This window comes from Geotrypetes seraphini, chromosome 9, assembly GCF_902459505.1.
Source record: "Geotrypetes seraphini chromosome 9, aGeoSer1.1, whole genome shotgun sequence".
Lineage (NCBI taxonomy): Eukaryota > Metazoa > Chordata > Amphibia > Gymnophiona > Dermophiidae > Geotrypetes > Geotrypetes seraphini.
The window spans coordinates 91,745,708-91,772,259 of NC_047092.1; the positions used below are offsets into that span (position 1 = coordinate 91,745,708).

The window sequence follows — 26,552 nt, forward strand, 5'->3', positions numbered from 1 at the left end:
TGATGAAGGATTAGGCAATGAAATGTCACTAAATTGAAAAAAAGAGTTATCCACGCCAACAAGGCATCTAAAAAGATGGTGAAAGTTGTTACAAAAGTTTTAAAACTTAAAAAGTGGCTGATAAATCTAAAGAAAACTAAGAAGACGACAGGAGGCCCATACACAGTATGCCACATATATTTTTTAAAAAGATCAATAGATCTTTACCATGGGGGTAACATATCCATGCAATTCCAATGAAAAAAAAAGACTGAGGAGGCTCTGCAAGGCCAGTGGGCTCCATAAAGATGACATTAGCCAGTTGTAAGGACTTCTTTCCTTAGATAATCATTATCTTCAACTCCTGCAGTGACAAGAGAGAGGAACAGAGAAAAAAAAGAAACAAAAACTGAATTAAGTGGAGGGAGCAGTAATAAGAGAGCATGGAGAGGAGAATGCAGAAAACCAAGTCTTTCTCTGGAAGGGAGTAAAGGAAGGGAGAAAATTAGTTTATCTCAACAACAATACCCCCTTCCTTTGCTTAAACCTGAAACAAATTAATCATTTGTCACCTGTAGCTGCACATAACGTTATCTTTAATTTTTATTGGATTGGAACAACATACATTACCAGTGGTGGAACCATAGGTATAGTATGCCTATTTCATTTGCAGGGGGCAAGGGATAGAGTACAAATTAGTGGTGAAAAGAAATTTTTCTCCTCTTCCTCTGAAATGGGCATTGATTACACAGGCCAACAACAAAAAAATATTTTTGTGCTTTGGGTATGTTGACTTGTTCCTGGGGTTATTTAGGGCACTGACTTAGAAAACTGCATTGAATAGACCACATTAGCTCTAGTGTCTTAGAGATGGTTAAATTTATGCCTTTGAGATAGTACAGCAAAACATGAACATTGGACAAAAAAAGAATGGCCACTGAGGGAATTGGAATTGGAATTGGAATTTGGTGGTTGGAAGACAAAATATAATCAATGAACCTTTGATAGCATGAGATAGAATCATACTGCCACCACTACATATAAAGCTATGCCCGATGAAACAATTTGTAAAGACTTTAAATAAAGACAGTTTGTGCATTGAATACGTGGAAGGGCATAGTAAAAAAAATGTCTAAGTCCCCTTTTGGCCTAAGGCCTTAAACATTGAAAGCAGAAGCAGGGAAAATGCCTATTATCAAAAAAAAAAAGCTCAAAAGGAGGTGCCAAGTCCGGCCGGCCAGCAGGCCAGCCATCCCATGAATGGCTGGCCTTAGGGCCTGATTGGCCCAGGCGGTTCAAACACTGCCCACAGGGCCAGGTTGGGCCCATATGCCTAAGGCCCCGCCTACAGGAGGTACCTAAGGCTACTGGGCCAATTCTGGTTGGCCCAGGCACCTCAGGCCCCACCTGTGGGTGGGGTTTGAGCCGCCTGGGCCAATCGGGTCCTAAGGCCAGCCATTCGTGGGATGGCTGGTCTGATGGATGAACGGGCTTGGCACCCGTCCATCCGGACATCGTTTACAGGTACGGGGAGGGTGATTAAGGGTGGGGGATCAAGGGGTCTGTGGGGAGGTCTCACGGGTCGGCGGGGAGACCGATCGGGGGGGCGATCATGGGAGGGGTGTGTGTGTCAAGGGCAGGAGGGCCTGAGATCCCTCCTGCCCATATCAGTGGGAGTGGGGATAGGGGGTTCGCCTAGGAAGGAGGGCCTGGGATCCCTCCTGCCCAGATCTTAGTGGGGGTGGGGGATAGGGTGGTCACCTGGGCAGGAGGGGTTGAGCTCCCTCCTGCCCGATCTTGTAGGGGGGTCACATGGCCAGGAAGGCTTGGGCTCCCTCCTGGCCTGATCCTCATCAGCAGCGGGATCGCAGCTCGTGGGCAAGAGGGCTTAGGCTCCCTCTTGCCCCGATGTTGGTGGGGGGGGGGGATTTGCCAGGCAGGAGGGCTTGGGCTCTTTCCTGTCCGGATCGAGTCGCAGGGAGGGCTCATCTCTCCTGCCTCGATGGTGATCGCCCACCCCCCTCCGAACCGCGGCACTTCAGGGTGAAGATTGCTGGCAGGGGAGTTGACCTGCCGCAATGCTCACCCTGAAGTGCCGCGGTTCAAAGAGGGGTGGGCGATCACCATCGCAACAGGAGAGATGAGCCATCTCTCCTTTAGCAATACTTGCAGTAGGTGGTAGGCAGATTGCTGGGGCCACTGAGCTGCAGCGATCAGCTCAGCAAGCCCTTTCTCGGCCACTGAGCTGCAGCGATCAGCTCAGCAGGCCCTTTTTCGGCAACTAGACAACCTGTCTAAACTAGACAACCTGTCTAAACTTTTGGTTATACCTGCTTGTGCGCCTATGTCTCCTGTCCCCCTCCCGCCCTTTCCCCTCCTCTAAAAATGCCTCTCTTCGCTCTATGCATTTAGAGGCAGGGGAAAAATCTAAGCTGGTTTTAAACACATCTAAAACCAGCTTTGTTTATGGGTACTTGGACGATCAGGTTTTTTGATTGTCCAAGTACCATTTAGGCCACTTTTTAGATGGGTTTTTTTTTTTTATTATTATGATTTTATTATGAGCCCCATAGCACATAGGTTACCTGGACTTACCATGATAAAACTGAAGGCAGGAATTTTCGATGGTTCACAGATCAGACAACTTATAAATGACCCACATTTCATAGCATCAATGAATAAAATCGAATCATGTGCCTGGTCTTCATTTGTTCTTGTTGTGAAAAACTTTCTTAGTACCAAAAAGGCAGACGACTACAAACAATTGGTAGAAGATATGCTCTTTCATTTCAACAAGCTTGGCTGTAACCACCCAAATACCTAGGCGGTATAAAATGAAATGAAAAATACTTCAAAGGTAATAACATAAATAAAAAAATGACAGGAAACAATAAAAAAGGACATACTATAGGGTAATGATAAAACACAAAAGGAAAAACAGTAAGAGAATACATCATTTTTAAATTTAGGGTAGGGAGAGGGACATACCAAGAGGATGGGAAAGGAACTTGAAGGAATATAGGGTACAGCAAAGGGCCTAGTGGGAAAGGAGCAATGCTGATGGTAATTCATGGATTGAAGACTTACTTTAAATAATGAATGTGTCTTGGAACAAGAAGTTTTTAGACCTGATTTGAATTTAGACGCACAGTGTACTTGTCTCAAATTGATAGGAAGGGAGTTCCACAATGAAAATGCAACAACAGAGAAAATGGTATTACGCGTACACAATTTGACACATGGAGGGGATTGCAAGAAGAGACTGCTGGGTTGAGCGGAGCGTCCTTGAGGTGGTATAGGGCGTCAAAAATTTGTCAATAAATGCAGGCGAATGAATGCATTGAACTTTAAATGCAAGGAATAGTATTTTAAAGGTGATCTTATGTGCCACTGGAAGCCAATGAGCATTTTTAAAGAAGAGTATTACGTGATCATAAAGTCCATTATATTCATATAGTCACTTAGATCGCTTTCCAGAGAACCTTGGTGATTTGAGCGAAAAGCAAAGTGAAAGATTTCACAAAGACATAAAAACAATGGAAGTCAAATACCAAGGAAGATGGGATGCACACATGATGGTAGACTATTGTTGGAATCTTATATGGGATTGTCTTGGCAGATCCCACTCTCAGAGGTCTTACAAAAGGAACTTCTTGTGTGTTGAATGACTGGAAAGTTTGTATCATAAACTTGTGCTTTTGATATAAAATAAGTAGATTTTTATGTTGTACACTTTTCTTGTAATTTTTAATGTTTACTTCATGCTTAAAAGATATTAATTTAAACACTGCATTAAAATATCCTGATTTTTTAATGGCTGAGCAGAGTGAAGAGGGGCACATGTTCTGTATCTCAAAAACTAGAGCTGATAGGAGAAAACTGGTGACATTTTTTGAATCAGCAGGTCAAATATATCCAGAAACAGGTCTAACATTGAGGCACAAAAATGAGTGTTGGCCAGTGTTATCTTATTCTCTTCCCTGGGAAGCAGTGATCACAATTTGATCCGCTTCAACATGGACACAGGGGCAAAACATCGATCCAGAACAACGGCCATGGCACTGAACTTCCAAAAAGGAAATTACGAAGTGATGAGACTCATGGTGGGGAAGAAGATTAAGAGGATAAGCACTGTAAAATTGCTAGAGCAAGCATGGTCCCTTTTTAAGGACACAGTCACCAAAGCACAAAATCTATATATACCACATATCAACAAGGGATCCAAGAGGAAAAAGAACAAGGAACCGGCATGGCTCACTGTAGCGGTGAAGGAAGTGATCAGAGACAAGAAGACTTTGTTTAAGGAATGGAAAAGGTCAAAAACGGACAAAAACTGGAAAAACACAAACATCAAAGTAGGTGCCATAAGGTGGTAAGAGGGGCCAAAAGAGACTATGAGAAAAAATAGCCAAGGAACCAAAACTTCAAGCTGTTTTTTCGATATATTAAGGGGAAACGACCCGCAAAAGAAGTGGTGGAGCCATTGGATGACCATGGAATAAAGGGAGTGCTAAAGGAGGGCAAAGTCATCGCCGACAAACTAAACATATTTTTTTGCATCTGTATTTACCGAAGAGGATATACACAACATACCGGAAGCCGACAGGCTATTTGCGGGAAATGAAGACAGGAAACTGACAGGGTTGACGGTCACTCTAGTAGAGGTATGCAGGCAGATTGATAGGCTTAAAATCAATAAATCCCCAGGACCAGATGGCATCCATCCGAGGGTAATCAAGGAACTAAAAGGGACTATAGCTGAACTGCTCCAACTAATAGCCAATCTGTCGATCAAATCGGGAAGGATTCCGGAAGACTGAAAAGTGGGGAACGTTACGCTGATCTTCAAGAAAGGTTCGAGGGGAGAACCGGGAAACTACAGACCGGTGAATCTGACCTCGGTACCAGGAAAGATAGTACCTAGAAGGACACAATCTGATGAAGACCAGCCAGCACGGCTTCAGCAAAGGAAGTTCTTGCTTGACGAACTAGCTGCACTTCTTCAAGGGAGTAAACAGGCAGATAGACAAGGGTGACCCGGTCGACATTGAATATCTAGATTTTCAGAAGGCATTCGACAAGGTTCCACATGAATGACTACTTTGGAAAATTGTGAGCCATGAAATTAAGGGTGAAATACTCATGTGAATTAAAATCTAGTTGGCGGATAGGAAACAGAGAGTGGGGGTAAATGGACAAAACTCGGACTGGAAAAGTGTCGCAAGTGGAGTGCCGCAGGGTTCAGTGCTTGGACCCATGCTCTTCAACATATTTATAAACGACCTGGAAATTGGTATGACGAGCGAGGTGATTAAATTTGCAGACGATATAAAGTTATTCAGAGTAGTGAGGATACAGAAGGATTGCGAAGACCTGCAATGTGACATAAACACGCTCGAGAAATGAGCCGCGACATGGCAAATGAGGTTTAACGTGGATAAGTGTAAGGTGATGCATGTCGGTAACAAAAATCTTATACACAAATACAGGATGTCCAGTGCAGTACATGGAGAGACCCCCCCAGGAAAGAGACTTGGGAGTACTGGTCGACAAGTCAATGAAGCCATCTACGCAATGTGTGGTGGCGGCGAAAAGGTGAACAGAATGCTAGAAATGATTAAGAAGGGGACCACAAACAGATCTGAAAAGGTTACCATGCTGTTATACCGGGCCATGGTACGCCCCCACCTGGAATACTGCATCCAACACTGGTCGCCGTACATGAAAAAAGACATAGTACTACTCGAAAGGGTCCAGAGAAGAGAGACAAAAATGGTTAAGGGACTAGAGGAGTTGCCGTACAATGAGAGCCTAGAGAAACTGGGCCTCTTCTCCCTTGAGAAGAGGAGACTGAGAGGGGACATGATTGAAACATTCAAGCTATTGAAAGGAATTGACTTAGTAGAGAAAGAGAGATTGCTCAACCTCTTCAAGGTGAAGAGAACAAGAGGGCACTCACTAAAGTTAGAAGGGAAAAGATTCTGTACAAACATAAGGAAGTTCTTCACCCAGAGAGTGGTAGAAATATGGAATGCTCTTCCGGAGGCTGTTATAGAGGAAAGCACCCTTCAGGGATTCAAGACAAGGTTGGATAAGTTCCTACTGGAACGGTACATACGCAAGTAAGGCTAGACTCAAATAGGGCACTTGTCTTTGACCTAAAGGGCTGCTGCATGAGTAGACTGCTGGGCACGATGGACCACTGGTCTGACCCAGCAGCATCAAATCTTATGTTCTTTCCCCCACCCTTCCTGATCAATTCAGTTTCTTCATGCCTATTATGGTTCCATGACTCCTTCACAGTTCAGTCACTTTAAGCAGGAATTAGAAACAGCAGGTTCAGAGTAGAGAATGACACGGTAGCTGTTACCGGCGGCTAGCGAGGTACAGGGACAAAGCCATCCACTGCCCCGTGGAGCGGTGAATAGCCTTGTCTCTGCAGTTAAGAGAAGGAACACGTGCAGTCTCCTCCCTCCTTCCTACCTACCAGCCACATCTATCTCCCTCCCTCCCCCTTACCTTTGTGGTACATTAGTGTAATTTTTGCAAGTCGCTGGAGCCTGACTGAAGTTGTGTGTGTCTGCATACAGAAGCTTCTCCTCTGATGCAACTGGAAGTTGCGTCAGAGAGAAGCTTCCGCCCGCAGACACATGCAACTTCAAGCAGACTCTGGCAGCTTGCACAAATTACACTAACGCACCACGAAGGTAATGAGGAGGGAGGGAGATGCTCGTACCACGCGAAGGGTGCTGAAGGGCAGTGGAAAGGAACAGACGCTGAAGGCAGGTGGTGAGAGGGAAGGGTGATTTTGGAAAGGAATAGAACAGATGTTGAAGGAGGTGGGGAGAACAGACGCTGAAGGGAAATGGGTAAGAGAGAGTGGGGAGAAGACACTGAAGGGAAATGAAAAACGGAGAGGGGGAGAAGACGCTAAGCACGTGCTAAAACCGCTAGCATGCCTTTGTAAAAGGAGCCCTAAATGGAGTTTCCATCTAAAAGATCTATATAAATTTCTCACTTAGGATTGAAGGTGAGCATATCATAACATGTTGGATGATCAGATCAGTGTTTTTCAACCGCTGTTCCGCGGCACACTAGTGTGCCGCGAGATGTTGCCTGGTGTGCCGTACGGTCAGGGCCGCCATCAGGGCAGTACCACCAGTCCTGCATTCAGGGGCCCCGGGCTCCCCCAGGGTCCTAGGCCACAGTCTAGGGAGAGGGGCGATCCGCCCCACGTGGACAGGAGAGAGCTGGACGGGGGACCTGCGGAGTTCAATACATCTCGAGCCGCGAGGCTCGTCTTCTGTTCCTGCCTGCCCTGCAGCTAACATATAGCCGATCGCAAGCGTTCCCCGATGTCAGCGCTGACGTCGGAGGGAGGGCTTAAGCAAAGCCTGCCCTCCGACGTCAGCGCTGACGTCGGAGAATACTTCCGTTCGGCTATTTGTGCGCGGCAGGGCAGGCAGGAAGCAGAAGAGAAGCCTCGCGGCTTGAGCTTCGTTTTGCTGAGAAAGTTGCAAAGATGGGCTGGGAGGCAAACACGGAACACAAAAGGGGGGAGGGAGTGCGTTTTGGACACAAGGCATGAACTTGAGAGAGAGGAAGGGAGGGAAAGAGATGCTGAGGTGGGGGAGGGAATGGGTTTTTGGACACAGAAGAAATGGACTTGGGAGAGAGGAAGGGAGGGAAAGAGGAAGGGAGGGAAAGAGATGCTGAGGTGGGGGAGGGAATGAGTGTTTGGACACAGAAGGCATGGACTTTGGAAGGGAGGGAAAGAGATGGTTGTGTACACGGGGAATAGAAGAAAGGAGAATTTTTGGTCATAGGGAGGGAGTGAGGTACAGATAGTGGCATACCAGGGTGGAGGGGCGGTCTGCCCCACCCCGGGTTTACGTCCCAAGGGGGTGCACACCTGGCCACCCACCAGTGTTGTCCCTAGGCCGGCAAACTGCGGCTCTTTAGCCACTTGAGTGCCACCGCCGCCATCGGGAACAGGCCGGCGCCAAGTTCTCCCTGCTTTTCCCTGTGGGGCCGGCCAACTCTCGCCACTCGCGTCAATTCTGATGTCGGAGAGGACGTTCTGGGCCAGCCAATCGCTGCCTGGCTGGCCTAGAACGTCCTCTCCGACGTTAGAATTGACGACGGGTGGCGAGAGTTGGTCGGCCCCGCGGGGAAGAGAAGCAGGGAGAACTTGGCGACGGCCTGTTCCCGATGGCGGCGGTGGCACTCAAGTGAATTACTTTATATATAGTCAATATAGGCACAGAGTTAAATTTTTTAACATTTTCTAATGGTGGTGTGCCTCGTGATTTTTTTCATGAAACAAGTGTGCCTTTGCCCAAAAAAGGTTGAAAAACATTGGATCAGATCATAGGACCTCCTATGATCTATATATTCATTACACACACATATATATTCATTACACACACATACAAGAAATCATTTTTATTGAGTTTTATCTTCACACTTGCGTTCTTATTGATCGGGTATCCATTTTTGAATTATTTTAATGTTGCATGAACATTATGGGTAACTTAAGCAACTTCTTATTGATGCTTCCTTTGGATTGCTAACCGGCCATCAGTCAAAGGTTTGGGGGCATGTCGGTGCCCTTTCTACAGCCTAGCAACAGCATGCACGTCGTAATTAGCAATCAGCTGTGTAGCTCGTACTAGTACTTTGCAGACCATTCAGGCACAGCTCCGATGTCAAACAAACATTGGCTTATGTTGTTTTCAACCAATGACTGAGATTGCTCTTTGCACATCTTAGCACGCTGTCATTATTGTTGTTTCTTTGGGGCTGCCTGCACCAATTAGAGGTTTGATGTCATCATGCCTTCCATTCACACGCTTACCATTGGCACTTTTAAAATCGGGAAACTTTGGCAGCATTCATTTCATATCAAGATTTGCAGATTGACGGTTGCAGCATAGAAGTTCCCTGACAAGCAATTTTTGCATTTGATCAATTTATAGGGGTAAGAATGATGAGCTAAATACTTTAATATAATTCAATACAATATAATTGCCTCCATCTTTAACGCTGGTGAAATTTATTTCAATGAAGGGGTTGTATGATTCGCGGTGTGTGTTTGATGTACAGTCAGTTTGGTTAGCATTTAGTTTGTTTTATTTAATAATGGTGGATATTTGAGTATTAGTCATATGAATGCATGAAATAAATCTATGGGTGCTTTTTAATGTCACAACAGAATGCACGACACCTTTTAGTGGTTTTTTGTAGGTTCCTACACACTTCTGTTTTTTATTTGATTGTTTTAGAAGCAGCCACTTCTCATAAATTCCCCGAGGAAGATCCATATAGGATTGAAACGCCCTCACCAATAGGCATCGCGAGTTGCTATGCAACATATCAGCGTTGGTAGCGGCTGGTTCCACCCAAGATAAGTGTTGCCTTCTTTCCTAAAAGAATTTTCAAACAACATTATGGTTGTTTGATATGTCATTGAATGAAACCAAAAAAGGGGAGTTTGTATACATAACACAAAAAAATAGGGTTTTTGCATAGTTAATTAATATTGTTAGCTCTTGTGGATAATCAATTTAAATGGTGGAAAGGAGGGTTAGAGCATAAATTATTACAATATCAAATTCAGGATGCGGACCTAGAATGAAATATAGATCATAGGAGGTCCTACGATCTGATCATCCAACATGTTATGATATGCTCACCTCCAATTCCAAGTGAGAAATTTATATAGATCTTTTAGATGGAAACTCTAGTTAATTGATAGAAAATTACTTTTTGATAAATTCCATTAGAATTTGAGTGCAATAGAATCAAAGTAGAAGCTATTTTCTAGCACTTCTAAGAAATCTTTAAAGTTCTGGCACATAAAGTCCTACACAAACATCGTGTTACCCATATTTTTTCTATATAGCTTATATTGGGTAAGATGGAATTTTAGGTCTAATCTTTTTAATATCTTAGTAGTGCTGTAGCACTTCTAGCAGGCTCTGCCAGAACTGCCCCCACAGCAACATTAAGGGGTCCTTTTATCATGCCCACGCTAGCGGGGTTAGCGCGTCGGACATTTCATCACGCGCTAACCCCCGCGGCCAGCTAAAAAACTAACGCCTGCTCAATGTAAGCGTTAGCGGCTAGCATGGCAGGCGGTTTAATGTGCGATATTGCACGCATTAAACCCCTACCACAGCTTGATAAAAGGACCCCTAAGTGCATCAGAGAGGTGGTCTGGCAGAGCCTGGCTTGAAGCATTGCAACACAAGACTCTGTACTGGCTGTTTCTTCTCATAGTGGCCACTCCAGGAAGGAATAGCAGGACTAGAACAGGTTTGAGGGGAGTAAGTAGATGCACAGGTGGATGCATGGCAAGAAGGTACAAAGCTAAATGTGGGAAAAGGAGAGAGAAAGGAGTGGACATACTGGAACATGTGAGAAGAGTGAGGCACTTGGTCCAGCAGCATTGGGCAATGCCTCCCCTCATCCCCTCAAATTATACCAATCGGTTGAACTCTAGTCTACTGCACTTTCAAACGTATAGGAAAGCAAATGGTGTTTCTGGAAACTTCTATTACCTTACTGCAAGTGCTCAAATTATGCATATCACATTATTTTAGAAAATAGTAGCACAAATACAACAGTAATTGTATGAGCAATAGCAAGAAAGGAGCTATGATAATTTATTTTAGTTTTTAAAAAGTAGCTTACCAGGGTTTCTGGCAGCATTTCTGCTGGGAAAAAGGAATACTGCAGCATTTGAGAGATCTTCCAGGCAAAAAGGGGCAGGATCACGATAGCAATGAGGATTCCAAAAAAAGCAACCCACAAATTCAGTGATTTGTCACCTACATCAAAATATCAAGCATGATATTAATTATTTATTAAGAAACTAACCCCCTCTTTTATGAAATTGCGATAGCAGTTTCTAGCGCAGAGAGCCACGCTGAATGGCCCGCGCTGCTCCCGCCACTCATAGGAACTCTATGAGTGTCAGGAGCAGCGCGGATCATTCAGCGCGGCTACCCGCACTAGAAACTGCTATCACAGTTTCATACAAGGAGGCCTAAATATTTTCATGACAGGTATTACAGAGCAAACATAATGGAGGATAGCGGCATTCTAAAGACTAATCAATTTATTGAAGCATGAGTTTTCAAGGACAGATTCATCAGATTCATGAAGTACATTTCAAGAGGTGGTCAAATAGATATTCAGAGTAAATATAAGGAGGAAGATAACTAAGGGTATAGAAAAGATATAGAAGAATGAAATATAGGGTGGGAAAAGAGTAATATAAAGATAATTAAGGAAATTTACTATTGTGACAGTCACTACTACTATTTATTTCTATAGCGTTGAAGGCATATGAAGCACTGTACATTTAACATTCAAGAGGCAGTTCCTGCTCAGAAGAGCTTACAATCTAATTTGGACAGACAGACTGGACATCTCAGGGTTGGGATGTTTCTAGCAGAAGGAATGATACAATGGGTAAAGGTAACTGATGGTGTGTTAAGAGTTGATAGCAGCTTCAAAAAAGTATTTGGTCTTGGAGGATGAGATGTACAATGTCTGCATCTATGAAACAAACTTGGTTTTTCTTGTTGCATAGAGCTTTCTGGACCCCTGTTCGTTTAAAAAAATTAGATGGCTCTAAGTCTGATAGATGCTGGCATTGTAATCTTGAAGCGGGGACTTTAGATCACTTATTGTTCTATTGTCCTTATATATTAGAATTTTGGAAATCAATATGGAATCAAATTAACTCCCTGTTAGAAAATCATGTGGCATTATCTTATGACACAGTTTTATTTGGTGTAGAAATGAAAGCGAAGAAACAAATATCATCTAATAATAACAAATTATTGTTAATTTTAACTGGGATTGCCATTCAACAGATAACTTATAATTGGAAAAATTGGAGTGGTCTTAATTATTGTTTCTGGTGGAATTCTGTTTGTCATATATATAAAATGGAAAGGGCGTTAGCTGTTCAAAAAGGGAATTATAACAAATTTAAGGATGTGTGGATGCCATTGATGGGTTTTTGTAAAGATAAAAAATTATTCTTCCCTGAATTAAAAAAAGTTTAAGAAAATAGGGGAGGGAGGGGGGTGGGTATTTTTTTTTATTATTATAATAGAATGAATATATTTTTCATAATTATATAAGGAAGGGAGATATTAATATATTTTATAAGGATTGTTTATAAGATGTCAAATGTATTTGAAAGTGAAATTGATATTTGTATTTATTGTACTTGATTTAAGATATGAAATGAATAAAGTAGCTAAAAAAAACCAAAAGGTGAGCTTTTAGCTTGGATTTGAATACTGCTAGAAACGGAGCATGATGTATTGACTGGCAGCCTGTTCCAGGCACATGGTGTGGCAAGAAAGAAGGGACAGAGTCTGCAGTTGGTGGTGGAAGAGAAGGATACACATAAGATGGACTCAACAAATGGAGTTTACAGGGGAAGCATAGGGGGAGATAAATGAGGAGCGATATTGAGGGGCTAACACTGGCTTTCACATAGAGAGTTGCACGGGGACAGAAATCCCACCCGTCCCCGCCAAAGTCCCACCTGTCCCTGTGAGGAATCCCACCCGTCCCCACCCGTCCCCATGAGGAATCCCTCCGTCCCCACCCGTCCCCGTGAGGAATCCCCGCCTGTCCCCGTTAGGAATCCCCTCCGTCCCCGCCCGTCCCTATAAACTTCAGAAATAGTTATTTCATTTAATTATGCTACTGAATTAAAGGCTCTGGTAGAAACCCATTTACAAATAAGCAAAAAGACTTTATTAATTTGGAAATATTAATTGGGAAGAATATATACTTTGTAAACGGATTTCTATCAGAGCCTCTAATGTTTATAAATTTTTATCAACACAACTAATATACTCCTTTATCCTGAAGCAAAAAAAAAAAAAATAGAATTCTTTTCCTACCTTTGTTGCCTGGTTTCTGCTTTCCTCATGTTCTCATTCAATTCCTTCAATTCCTCATGTTCTCATTCAATTCCTTCCATCCTTCTCATTCAGTTCCTGTCTCTCTTCCCTCTGCGTCTTCCATTTGCTCTGTTACTGTGCCTCTCCCTTTCTCACCCCTTCCAAATTGGTCTGGCACCCATCTTCTTCCCTCCGCTCCCCCCATAGACTGGCATCTCTGTCTTCTTCCCTGCCTGCGTCTTCTCCCCACTCTCTCTTCCCCATTTCCTTTCAGTGTCCTTCTCCCCCCCATCTTCCCCATGTCCTGTCAGTGTCCTTCTCTCCCCTCTGTCTTCCACATGTGCTTTCAGTGTCCTTCTCCCCCCTCTGTCTTCCCCATGTCCTTTCAGTGTCCTTTTCACACCCCCACACCCCGTCTTCCCCATGTCCTTTCAGTGTCCTTCTCCCACCACCACCACCCCCGTCTTCCCCATGGCCTTTCAGCGTCCTTCTCCCACCCCACCCCACCCCCGTCTTCCCCATGGCCTTTAAGCATCCTTCTCCACCCCTTTGTTTTCCCCAGTGCTTTCAGCGTCCTTCTCCCCCCTCAGTTTACCCATTTCCCTTAAGCATCTTTTCTTCTCCACTCCACCTTTCCTCCCTTTCTCCCTCCCTCCCTCCCTTTCTCCCTTACCTTTGTGGCGCTTCCCCACCCAACCGACAACAGAACAGGCCCGATCGGACAAACCTCCCTTCCCTGTAGCCGCGGATCTAAATTACCTTCTTACAGCTGCTGTAAAAAGGTAATTTAGATTCACGGCTACAGGGCAGGGAGGTTTGTTGGACCGGGGCTGTTGTCGGTTGGGTAAACGCCACAAAAGTAATGGGACCTGGCCGGCTGTGCTGCACCTGGGGCGGACCACCCCCCTCCCTTGGTACTCCACTCGAGCCGCGAGGCTACTCTTCTTCTCCTTTCCTGCCCTGCCTGCAGCACAGAGCCGAACAGAAGTCTTCCCGACGTCAGCGCTGACGTCGGAGGGAGGGAGAGCTTTGTTTAAGCCCTCCCTCCCCTCCGACATCAGCGCTGACGTGGGAAGACTTCCATTCGAATCTGTGCTGCAAGCAGAGCAGGTAGGGAGAAGAAGAGCCACGCGACTGAGTACATCCAGCCCCACAGGAACCCTGCGACCCTCGGAGGCGTCCCCACGGGATCCCCGCGACCCTAGGGGGCATCACCACAGGATTCCCACGACCCTAGAGGGGCGTCCCCATGGGATCCCCGTGACCCGAAACTGGGAACCCGCGGGATGCCCGCGGGTCCCACGGGATTCCCGTCATCCCCGTTCCCGTGCAGCTCTCTACTTTCGCATCACTCCTCATATAATCATTACTAAATAAAGACACAATAACACTTATTAATGGCAAAGCATGGGCCGCAACTTTATTAAGCTTATCCATCAATGAATTCATATAAATATAACATTTTCATAAATAAATAATTCAGTGTAGCTTAACAACCATAAACCTTTGAGCTATTCGGTGTCGAACTAGCTCAACTCACAAAAGTCAAACCCCTTGATGCTAATCGATGTTGAATTAGCCCAGCTCACCAAATTCATCAGATTCCAGCAAACCCCACTTCCCCCAGCAAGATTTGCGGTATCGCAGAGTCATGACGGCCACCCATGGCAGTTCCGCACATGAGAAGAATAAGCACATTTAATACATAACTTTATAAGCCACACTGTCCACAGTTCACCCCCATAACACATTTCAACCTCAAGTGGTGACTGCCTCGCATGTCACCGCTCCCCCCCTCCCCAAGCTGCGACCATGCTGCCCATTATAACAAGCTTCCAACAGGTCTTGTATAGAACTCAAGAAAATATCAAGACCAATATCGAATAAATGCACGCCATTCGATCAGTACAGACCAGGACAATCAACTACAATCAAATCATGGCATAATACTAACCCACAAATAGAAACAATTAACCGATAAATTTCAGAATTCACCCATTTTCTCAAACGCTCAATGCCTTCAAACCTCCAAATAATACCTCAATACCTCCAAACAATCCGAGAAATAATGCGAGACCAGACCAAACATATGCCAAGAAAATAACTGGCCAACAACAATATCCCCCTTTTACCCTACAAATATCATTCCCACCAATATGAAACACAATCAATTGAGGACAGGAAAATCTTCTTGCTTGCAACAAGGTCGGAAGAACTTGGTCCCAGCACATGCCTCGGAGTCCCAGCCAACGAATTCAAACTCCATAATGAACAAGGCCCAGATATGATCCCCAGCAAGATTCCAATGCTCGTTTCTGAGCCCAAAAGATGCAAGAATGGCCACATAACCACACACAGTTATCAGGCGGTAAAGGACCTGCAGAAAAAACTGAAGCAGCAAGAAAATCATTCACAAACAGACATACAAACAGGCCGCACATAGCGTTTATAACATGCAGAACGTCAATGCCCAATTTTACATAACATGGAAGGAGAAGCCCCCTCCTCCCCCCCCTGCTCAGCCGCATAAGAAACAGCCCCAATATGGAAGGAATGTGTCCCAAAATGCATTGGGTCACATCCCACCGCCATCAGACACATCTTCAATATTGCAGAAAACTGAAAACGTGTCATTGGTGTTCCATTGGCATGAATAAGCCAATACAAAGCCCCCGGCAGGTGCACCGCAGCATAGGACAATGCACACTGCACAGGACACAAGGCACCATCCAACAAAGCCCACAAATAAAGAGGATCCTCTGCCAAAAGGATCAGTCTTCGAACTCCGTATATGCAAACGCAAACAGCGCCATCCCAAAAATCACATCAAATACCAGGAGGTCAGTGTTATCAACCGCAGATTTTGCCAGAGCTACCAACTCACCGACTTGCAAAGCTGCAAAAAAGACAACACTAAAAGCTACCCGTAACAACAAAACCTCGAAGCCATCCTTACAAACCCCAGGCAAAACATCACATAATTGCTTCAATAAAATTGGTAAAATAGGCAAACGCTCAGACCTACCAGACCGAATAGGAATAGAGCGTTGAAAGCCAACCAACAATTTCCTCACTAAAATGAAAGCGCAAGGATTCAGATAGCCTAGCAGCTGAGCTAAAAAAGCTACGCTAGCTAAAGAGGCACGAACTACCCCAAAAGACCAGCCCCACTGCTTAGCAAAAAGCAAGAAGTGTACCAGGATAGATACTGAAAAGGGCATTACACCCAGCATAATTGTGGCCTCTAGAAACTCCAGGAAACATCACCAGCCAGACCGATAAGAATTCCACATATTCTCAGTTAAGGAATTCCTTGGTAACTCTCCCAACGATCCAGCAAACAGGTTCAAAGTTTTGCAGGCATGACCACAGGTTCTTCGTCTGCTGCAAGCACCAAAGCTCAGAAATGGGCCCACTAAAACCAAGATAAGGCATCAGCAATCTCATTCAGGAAACCAGGAACATGTTTAGCAGAGTGTGACATTAAGCTGTAGACAGCTCAAAACAATGAGCCTCAAAAGCTCAACCAATAATGGACAATGAGCAAATTGAGCATTAATCGCCTGAATTACAGCAACGTTATCGGAAAAAAATACCATTCTCCTATTAGCCAACTTGCTCCTCCAAATTACCATAGCAACAAAACAGGGAAAAGCTCCAGCAAAGCAATATTATCGTACCAACCCCGATCTTGCCACCACTCAGGCCACAGATCCACACACCAGGATCCACCAAAGTAAATGCCAAAACTAAATCCTGCAGCAGCATCGATAAAAAGATGAAACCGAAGAAACCTTCTCCTGCTGCCACACACACATCCCATTAAAGCATGCCAAAAAAAGAGACCATAGACGAAGATCTTCCCGGACACCCCATGTAATGCGCACACGGAAATGCTTCTTCTTCAAACCTTGAGACAGAATTGCCAAATGACAGCAAAAAACCCTACCCATTGGGATAACCCGGGAAGCAAAATTAAAATGACCCACCAAAGACTGGATTTCCCATGATGTCAATTTAGATTTCTGCAATGCGGCCTGGATAACTGCTCGCAAAGCAGCCACCTTAACACCAGGCAAATGAGACTCCATATGTACAGAGTCCAATTCAATCCCCAGAAAAACTAAGGAAGTAGCTGGCCCTTCAGATTTATCCAATGCTAGTGGGACACCCAAATTCTGAGTTACCACTTGAAAAGCTGCCACCAAGTAGAGGTCTGCACGGGAACGGGGATCGCGGGGATCCCGCGGGTCCCGCGGGGATCCCGCGGGTTCCCCCCCTGGCCCACGGGACTCCCACGGGGACGCCCCCTGGCCCACGGGACTCCCACGGGGATGCCCCCCTGACCCACGGGACTCCCACGGGGACGCCCCCTTGCCCACGGGACTCCCACGGGGATGAAAACAACCTACCTAAATTCTGGCGATGCAAGTCTGGCGTCGCGTCGGGAAATAGCCATGTTGAGCAGTGAGCTCAGCACGTACACAGATGAAAGCCTTGCTTGCTGATTGGTCCGGCGGCCCCGCCCCACCGTGCCGCCGGACCAATCAGCAAGCAAGGCTTTCATCTGTGTACGTGCTGAGCTCACTGCTCAGCATGGCTATTTCCCGACGCGGGCATTAGGCTGTTTTTTGTCATTTCGGGTGGGGGATGGCAGCGGCAGCAGCAGCCTGAAAAAGAAATCATCCTGGCCGGGTTCGGTGTCATGCTCCGGAGCTTCTACAGCCTTCCTATCTCCCTCTCCCTTCCCCTGCTCCGCGGCTCTCTTCGGCAACTCAGCAGCAGCTTCTGACGTCGGGGCCTACCCTCTGCGAGTCCCGCTTGTTTCAACTTCCTTTTTCCACAAAGGTGGGACTCGTAGAGGGAAGGCCTCGATGTCGGCAGCTTGTCTTGATCACTGCTGCTGACGAGTTGCTGAAGAGAGCCGCGGAGCAGGGGGGTGTTGCCAGGTGCAGGTAGAAGGGAGAGGGCCAGATGCAGGACTCGTGGGTGAGGGAGGAGAAGAGAGAGGGGAGAGAAACAAAAGGAAATATTTCATACTGGGCTGGGCCGGAGTGGAGAGAGGGTGGAAAGATTCTGGCTACAGGGTGCATTAACAAAGGAAAAAGGGGGAAAGCTGAAAATGGAGATAGTGACACAAAGAAGAGAAAGGGTAAGCAGGACCTTCTGAATAAGGATAGAGATACAGAGGGGACATGAAGAGGAGGTGAAATAGAGACATAGAAGTAATGCTGAAAAAGTGTGTGGGGGGGGGGAGATAAAGACATTGAAAGGGCAAATGGTGAATATGGGGTAAAGACAAGGACAGAGACAAATGAAGATTCTGAAAAAGTGGTGAGATACGGATATAGGTGAGATGGACACAAAGAAGGGTGATGCTGGAAAATAGGTGGAATGGTAATTCTGACAGACACAGAAGGGAAATGCTGGATCAAGGAGAGATGGGGCTCAGGCTGGATGGAATGAGGAGAAATGCCTTGTTGGCCCGGAACTTCCTCTCCTACGTCAGAATTGACGTCAGGGAGCGGAATGCTGGTCAGCGCGACGCTTCTGCAGGGAAAGCTTGGGACAGCGGTGGCTTGGGGACTATTCCCCGATGGCGGTGGCAGCAAACCGAGTGGCTTGGGGGAGGGCACGGAGAAAGAAAGAAAGGGGGCAGACAGAGAGACAGAAAGAAGGGGGAACAGGGAGACAGAAAGAAAAAGTTGGGGGAGAGAATGAGGTCTGGAGGAGAGGAAACATACAGGAGGCTGAAAGAAAGGAAGAAAGATTGGATGCACAGTCAGAAGAAGAAAGTGCAACCAGAGACTCATGAAATCACCAAACAGCAAAGGTAGGAAAAATGATTTTATTTTCAATTTAGTGATCAAAATGTGTCTGTTTTGAGAATTTATATCTGCTGTCTATATTTTGCACTATGGCTCCCTTTTACTAAACCGCAATATTGTTTTTTAGCGCAGGGAGCCTATGAGCATTGAGAGCAGCGCGAGGCATTCAGCGTAACTCCCTGTGCTAAAACCTACTATTGTGGTTTAGTAAAAAGGGAGGGGGTGTATTTGTCTATTTTTGTATTTTGTTACCGAGGTGACATTGCATAGAGTCATCTGCCTTGGGAAATGTATATGGCAGATATCTTTGTTTTGTGTTCAAAAGAAAAGGAAATGCATTTCTGGTTTTATTTCTACAGTGTTGAAGTACTTGTTGGCCCTTGCTGTGACTGGTGGGGATCCCCAAGCACCGCCAGCAGAGGACCTCCTCTAGAGATGGTCAGAACTCCCCTCCACCAAGCGCAGCAGTCGCTGGCAGCATCCATGAGCCACTGAGGTGCCAGCATCTGTGACTCAGGGACGCTACTGCTGCCTGCCAAGCTTGGCAAAAGGGACCCCAGGCCAACTGCAAAGGAAGTCCTCAGCTGACAGTTTGTGGGTTCTCATCAGCTGAGTATTTATATTTTATATTTACATTAGAGGTTCTGGTAGAAACCCATTTACAAAGTATGTATTCTTCCCAATTAATATTTCCAAATTAATAGTCTCTTTGCTTATTTGTAAATGGGTCTCTACCAGAGCCTTTAATTCAGTAGCATAATTAAATAAAATAACTATTTCTGAAGTTTATAGGGAAGGATGGTGACGGAGGGGATTCCTCGCGGGGACGGGTGGGGACGGAGGGAATTCCTCGCGGGGACGGGTGGGGACGGAGGGGATTCCTCGCGGGGACGGGTGGGGACGGAGGGATTCCTCACGGGGACGGGTGGGGACGGAGGGATTCCTCACGGGGACGGGTGGGGATGGGTGGGATTTTGGCGGGGACGGGTGGGGACGGGTGGGATTTCTGTCCCCGCGCAACTCTCTACCACCAAGTCAGCACACTGAGAAGAACCAGCCAGACCCCAAACAAAAAATCAAGGTAATGCACAATGGTCACACATCCAGAAACACATTGAATAACCCAATGAATAAAAGTCGAAAATGCCTCAAAATATGAAGAAACAGAGCAACCCATTGGTAGAGAATGACACGGTCATTACCTGGGGCTAGCCATGGGTAACCCGCCGAAACGGTGACCAAAAAAAGGTCACCATGAGTACGGGGGACAAGGCCATTCACCGCCCTGTAGAGCAGTGAATGGTCTTGTCTCTGCAGTTAAGAGTGAGCATGCGCGGTAAACAAGCACATGGTCTGGAAGCCCCCTCTCTCCCACCAGCTGTGCATCTCCCTCCCTCCCTTCCTTTCCCTTACCTTCTTTTCGTGATGATTTCTATAAGGCTATGCGTTGTATTGCAGCCGGAGCCTTGAAGTTGTGTCACGTGTGGCTGCTGGAAAAGTCTTCTCCAACGCAACTTCCTGTTTCCAGTTGCATCGGAGGAGACTTGTCCAGCAGCCAACGTGACGTGATTATAAGGCTCCGGCTGCAATACAACACATAGCCTTATAGAAATCGCCACGTAATCTCAAATAAAGGAAGACATCAACGAACCCTTAAAAAAAGAATAAGGAAAGTAAAACCTATCAGAACCATTACTCCTACCAAGCCTATCACATCCGCCTCTATTCCCTGTGCATATTTTAATACTAGATCTGTCAGGAATAAAGCTTTCCTAATTAAAGATTGGATCATCAGCAAGCAAATAGCCTGTCTTTTTCTAACCGAAACATGGCTATTGTCTGAAGAAGATCCAATAATAATTGATCTTCTACCAGATAATTTTAAAATCCTTACGCTAAACCGTGAGGGTAGAAAAGGGGAAGGATTAGCAATTATTCTTAAGGAAGGATTTGAGTTTGAACTATTGGATTCCAAAATGACCAATCAGTTAGAAATATTAGCCTGTAAAATTAGCAATAAGGAACTAGAAGAATTCCTATCTTGCATATTATTCTATGTCCCACCGAAAAGCTGGCCAAAAGCCAAAGAGGACTTTTATGAATTTGTTCTACATAATTCAATTATTCCTTCATACAATATCATCGCAGGTGACATAAACATACACCTAGATGAAGAGGACAATCCAGATAAAAACTTTCTATCTCTACTCAATTACAATCTCCCTTTACCCACACAAACACATGAAAAGGTCATCACTTAGATGTGGTAGCTATGTCCGCACCTATATCAGGTCTGACAATTTACTTATTATTTCAAATTAATCTGTACTCATTTAAAATCTGAAACACATCCAAGGATAAAAAGAGAACATCACACAAGGAGTTATATCAATCCAGAGGAATATTGGTCACAATATGAACTACAAGCAGAGATAGGAGAAGGAGTCGATTTCTGGGATCATAAGAACATAAGAACATAAGAAACGCCTTCACCGAATCAGACCGAGGTCCATCCAGTCCGGCGATCCGCACACGCAGTGGCCCATTTAGGTACTCCTTTTTGGAGACCCGGATTTACCGTATCCCTCAATATGATATGCAAAAAGGTGTGCATCCAACTTGCGCTTGAATCCCAGTACAGTAGTCTCCTCCACAACCTCCTCCGGGAGTGCATTCCAAGTACCCACCACGCGTTGTGTGAAACAGAACTTCCTGACATTTGTCCTGAACCTGCTGCCACTCAGTTTCAGGCTATGACCTCTAGTCCGTGTCACATCCGAAAATGTTAGTAATGCTGCTTCTTGGTCTAAGACATAATAAAAACTTAACATGGAAAGCTATGTACGTTAATGCACATAGCTTGGGAAACAAGATACTGGATCTGGAAACAGAAATAAGGAATGCCGACTTGGATGTGGCGGCAATATCTGAGACCTGGCTCACAGACTCCCACGGATGGGACATGGTCATACCAGGTTACAACCTGCTTCGGCGGGACAGGGAGGGCAGATTGGGAGGAGGTGTAGCATTATATACAAAGGATGGCATTAAGGTCACAAGAATCACAGATGTCCAATACACTGGGGAATCCCTTTGGGTTAATTTGGCCAGAGGGAAGGACAAATGCCTGTATCTTGGCGTTATTTACAGACCCCCAAGACAACAGGATGACCTGGATATGGAATTGATTGGAGATATAGAGAATATCACCTTGTGTGGGGACACAGTATTGTTAGGTGACTTCAACATGCCTGATGTGGATTGGGGCACACTTACCGCTGCTTCCGGCAGCAGCAGGAGGCTATTAAACTCCTTGAAGGGAGCATATCTCAGGCAACTGGTGTTGGAACCAACAAGGGATCAGACAATACTGGACCTGTTACTTACCAATGGTGAAAGTGTCACAGAAGTCTCGGTGGGAGACACATTGGCCTCCAGCAACCACAACATGATATGGTTCAATCTTGGGAAAGGCTTCACTAAATCTGCAACACTAACCAAGGTCCTCAAATTCAAGGGCACAAACTTCCAAGAGATGGGTGACTTTGTTCACCAGATGCTACAAAGCCAAGCAGAAACCGATAGTGTGGAAGAAATGTGGTCGACTTTGAAAGCCACCATACAGGAAGCGACGAACCGTTATGTTAAGCTGGTAAGTAAACGCCATAGAAACAATAAACCACAGTGGTTCACTGCGGAGATCTCAGACTTCATCAAAGAAAAGAAAAAAGCATTCATCTCTTACAAACAATCAAGGGAACAGGACTCCAGAGCAGAATACCTGACCAAGTCAAAAGCCGTCAAAACAGCAGTCAGGGAGCCTAAATTCAACATGGAGGAATCTCTAGCAAAGAACATCAAGAAGGGAGATAAATCATTCTTCAGGTATATCAGTGACAGAAGTAAAAACTCAGGGGGAATAGTACGTCTAAGTAAACCAGATGGAGACTATGTGGAAAAGGACTCAGAAAAAGCTCAACTGTTAAATGAATACTTCTGCTCTGTCTTCACCTGAGAAGCGCCGGGGCATGGACCTCAGCTACAGACAAGGGCTGACTCAGTATACCCATTTAGCGATTTCAAATTCACGCCCAACAGTGTCTACGTGGAGCTGTCAAAGCTCAAGGTTTACAAGGCAATGGGACCGGACAACCTGCACCCCAGGGTGCTCAGGGAGTTAAGTGATGTCTTGGCTGAGCCGCTGTCAGCGCTCTTCAACCTCTCCCTTAGTTCAGGTAGCGTCCCGTTGGACTGGAAGAAGGCTAACGTCATTCCACTCCACAAGAAAGGCTCCAAGACAGAAGCGGCAAACTACAGACCAGTGAGTCTCACATCAATAGTGAGCAAACTAATGGAAACTCTTATCAAACACCAATTAGATACGATCTTGAATGAAGAGAACCTACAGGATCTCCGTCAACATGGATTTACTAAGGATTTACAATCCAACCTGATCAGCTTCTTTGACTGGGTGACGGGGAAGTTAGATGTTGGAGAGTCCCTGGACATCGTATACCTGGACTTTAGCAAGGCATTCGATAGCGTACCTCATCGCAGGTTGCTAAGCAAGATTAGTTCCATAGGATTGGGCGACACATTGACGAAGTGGGTTGGGAACTGGCTTGGAGGTAGGGTTCAAAGGGTGATGGTGAACGGCACCCCCTCTGCAATGGCGGAGGTGATCAGCGGGGTGCCCCAGAGCTCTGTCTTAGGCCCGATACTATTCAATATCTTTATAAGGGACTTGGCAGAAGAGCTCCGAGGTAAGATAACATTATTTGCCGATGACGCCAAACTAAGCAATGTAGTGGGCAAAAGTACAATAGAAAAAAATTCAATGCCCGACAATATGATGCACGATCTACTCTTACTAGAGACCTGGTCTAAGACATGGCAGCTCAGCTTCAATGCCAAAAAATGCAAAGTTATGCACCTGGGTACCCAAAATCCATGCAGGACTTATACCCTTAATGGCGAGATCCTAACAAGAACGGTAGCAGAACGGGACTTAGGGGTGATCGTCAGTGAGGACATGAAGGCTGCCAATCAAGTGGAGCAAGCTTCTTCCAAGGCAAGACAAATCATAGGTTGCATACGCAGGGGTTTCGTCAGCCGTAAACCTGAAGTCATTATGCCTCTGTATAGATCCATGGTGAGACCCCACCTGAAATACTGTGTGCAATTCTGGAGGCCGCATTACCGTAAGGATGTGCTGAGGCTGGAGTTGGTCCAGAGAATGGCCAACTGGATGGTCTCGGGACTGAAGGATCTCCCGTACGAAGAATGGTTAGATAAATTACAGCTATACTCGCTCGAGGAGCACAGAGAGAGGAGAGACATGATCGAGACGTTCAAGTATCTCATGGGCCGCATCGATGCAGAGGAGGATATCTTCTTTTTCAAGGTTCCCACGGCAACAAGAGGACATCCGTGGAAAATCAGAGGCGGGAAACTGCGTGGTGACACCAGGAAATTCTTTTTCACCGAAAGGGTGGTTGATCGCTGGAATAGTCTTCCACTTCAGGTGATTGAGGCCAGCAGCATGCCTGATTTTAAGGCCAAATGGGATCGACACGTGGGATCTATTCGCAAAGTAAAGGCAGGGGAGGGTCATTAGGGTGGGCAGACTGGATGGGCCGTGGCCCTTATCTGCCGTCAATTTCTATGTTTCTATATATTTTATCAAATCCTTTTAATATTTTAAAAGTCTCTATCAAATCCCCTCTCAGTCTTCTCTTCTCGAGGGTAAACAGTCCCAGTTTCCTAAGTCGATCTTTGTAGCTCAAATGCTCCATTCCTTTGACAAGTTTTGTGGCTCGCCTCTGCACTTTCTCCAGCAGAGTTATATCCTTCTTAAGGTATGGAGACCAGTGTTGGACACAGTATTCTAAGTGCGGTCTGACCATTGTTCTATAAAGTGGCATTATGACATCTTCCGTTCTACTCGTAATCCCCTTCTTAATTATGCCCAACATCCTGTTTGCTTTCTTTGCCGCCGCCGCACATTGTGCCGATGGCTTTAGGGTACAGTCAATCAGCACCCCCAAATCCCTTTCTTGTTCACATATTGCTAACTTCATCCCCGACAACTTATATTCATGTCCTTTGTTTTTTTTCCTAGATGCATCACCTTGCATTTGTTTATTTTAAAGTTCATCTGCCACTTTGTCACCCATGTTTCCAGCTGGTTCAGATCTTTCTGGAGGTCCTCGCAGTCCCTTTGAGTGCCAACCGCCCGACATAGTTTTGTATCATCAGCAAACTTTATTATATTGCATGTTGTTTCCTCTTCCAGGTCGTTTATGAAAATGTTGAACAAGATAGGTCCAAGAACCGAGCCCTGGGGCACACCGCTAGTCACTTTCTCCCAGTCTGAGAATTTCCCATTTATGCTAACCCTCTGCCTTCTGTTTTCTAGCCATTTGCCGATCCATCTGTGCACTTCTCCTCCTATTCCATGGCTTAGCAGTTTCTTCATAAGCCTTGCATGTGGGACCTTGTCAAACGCTTTCTGAAAGTCCAAGTAAATTATATCCACAGGATCTCCACTATCCATTTGTTTGTTCACTTTCTCAAAGAATTGCAGTAAATTTGTCAAACATGACTTCCCTTTCCTGAAGCCGAGCTGACTAGCCCTTAATAGATTGTGGTCCTCCAAGTGTTGTACAATGTTTTCTTTAATTAGTGTTTCAATTATCTTCCCTGGAATCGATGTGAGGCTTACAGGTCGGTAGTTTCCTGGATCCCCTCTTGATCCTTTTTTGAAAATTGGGATGACATTTGCTATCCTCCAGTCTTCTGGTATTTGCCCAGTTCTAATTGACATGTTAGCTACGGATTGCAATAGTTCACCAATTTTCTCCTTAAGTTCCTTTAATACTCTCGGGTGAATTCCATCCGGTCCAGGGGATTTGTCGCATTTTAATTTGTCGATCTGAACGTATATCATGTCCAACATCACGTTTACTGTTGTGAGGCTTTCCTCTATGCCCCCGGTGAATATCTTCTCTGTGGGTGGCATTGTTGAAATGTCCTCATTTGTGAAGACTGAGGCAAAGAATGAATTTAACCTATCGGCAACCTGTTTGTCCTCTTTAATTGACCCTTTCCTTCCTAGATCGTCAAGAGGGCCCACTGCCTCTCTTGCTGGTTTCTTTCCTTTTATATATCTAAAAAAGGGCTTGAAGTTTTTGGCTTCCTGCGTTATCTTCTCCTCGTAGACTTTTTTGGCATCTCTTACCACTTTATGACACTTTTTTTGGTTGATTTTGTGACAGTTCAGTACTGAGACAGTAATTGTGGTTATCTTAGATAATCTGCGTCTCTTGTTCAGTAAGAGTCTTAATGCCCTGATCATGCATAAGAACATAAGATTTACCTCTGCGGCGGCCCATCAGGTCCATGACCTGTAAATGATCACTGGATGAAAACTAGCACATCCGTTTTAGATAAAATTGCCCCTAAACGAAATAGAAAAAGCTGCGCAAATAAATATAACAAATGGTTTGACACCGAACTTCTAAAAATGAAACAACTAGTAAGACGACTGGAAAGAATTTGGTAAAAAAACAGGAGAACTGACAGACCTAACAACTGGAGATCTAACATAAAAATCTACAAACAACTGATAAAAGACAAACATAAAGCATTCTACTCTTCTAAAATCAACTTATCTAGCACTAGTTCAAAAGGAATCAATACAAAAGAGCTGTTCAACTTGGTTATGAATTTATTTGACACCACACGCCACACTCAACTTGTGCACAATATTAAACTACCTTCTGCAAATGATTTAGCACAGCATTTCGAT

The 26,552-nt window shown here is 45.2% G+C and overlaps 1 protein-coding gene across 1 annotated transcript in view; it reads right to left on the reverse strand.

Moving 5' to 3' along the window:
• Window positions 1–212: 212 nt before the first annotated feature.
• Window positions 213–26,552, reverse strand: part of IL20RB (interleukin 20 receptor subunit beta) — a 317,689-nt gene continuing 291,349 nt past the window's right edge. The window contains exons 6-7 of the mRNA XM_033957874.1: window positions 10,675–10,811; window positions 213–343 (exon numbers count right to left, since the gene is read on the reverse strand). Of these exons, the coding sequence (XP_033813765.1) occupies window positions 320–343; window positions 10,675–10,811 (161 nt within the window). The 3' untranslated portion in view covers window positions 213–319. The remainder of the gene's footprint in view (window positions 344–10,674; window positions 10,812–26,552) is intronic.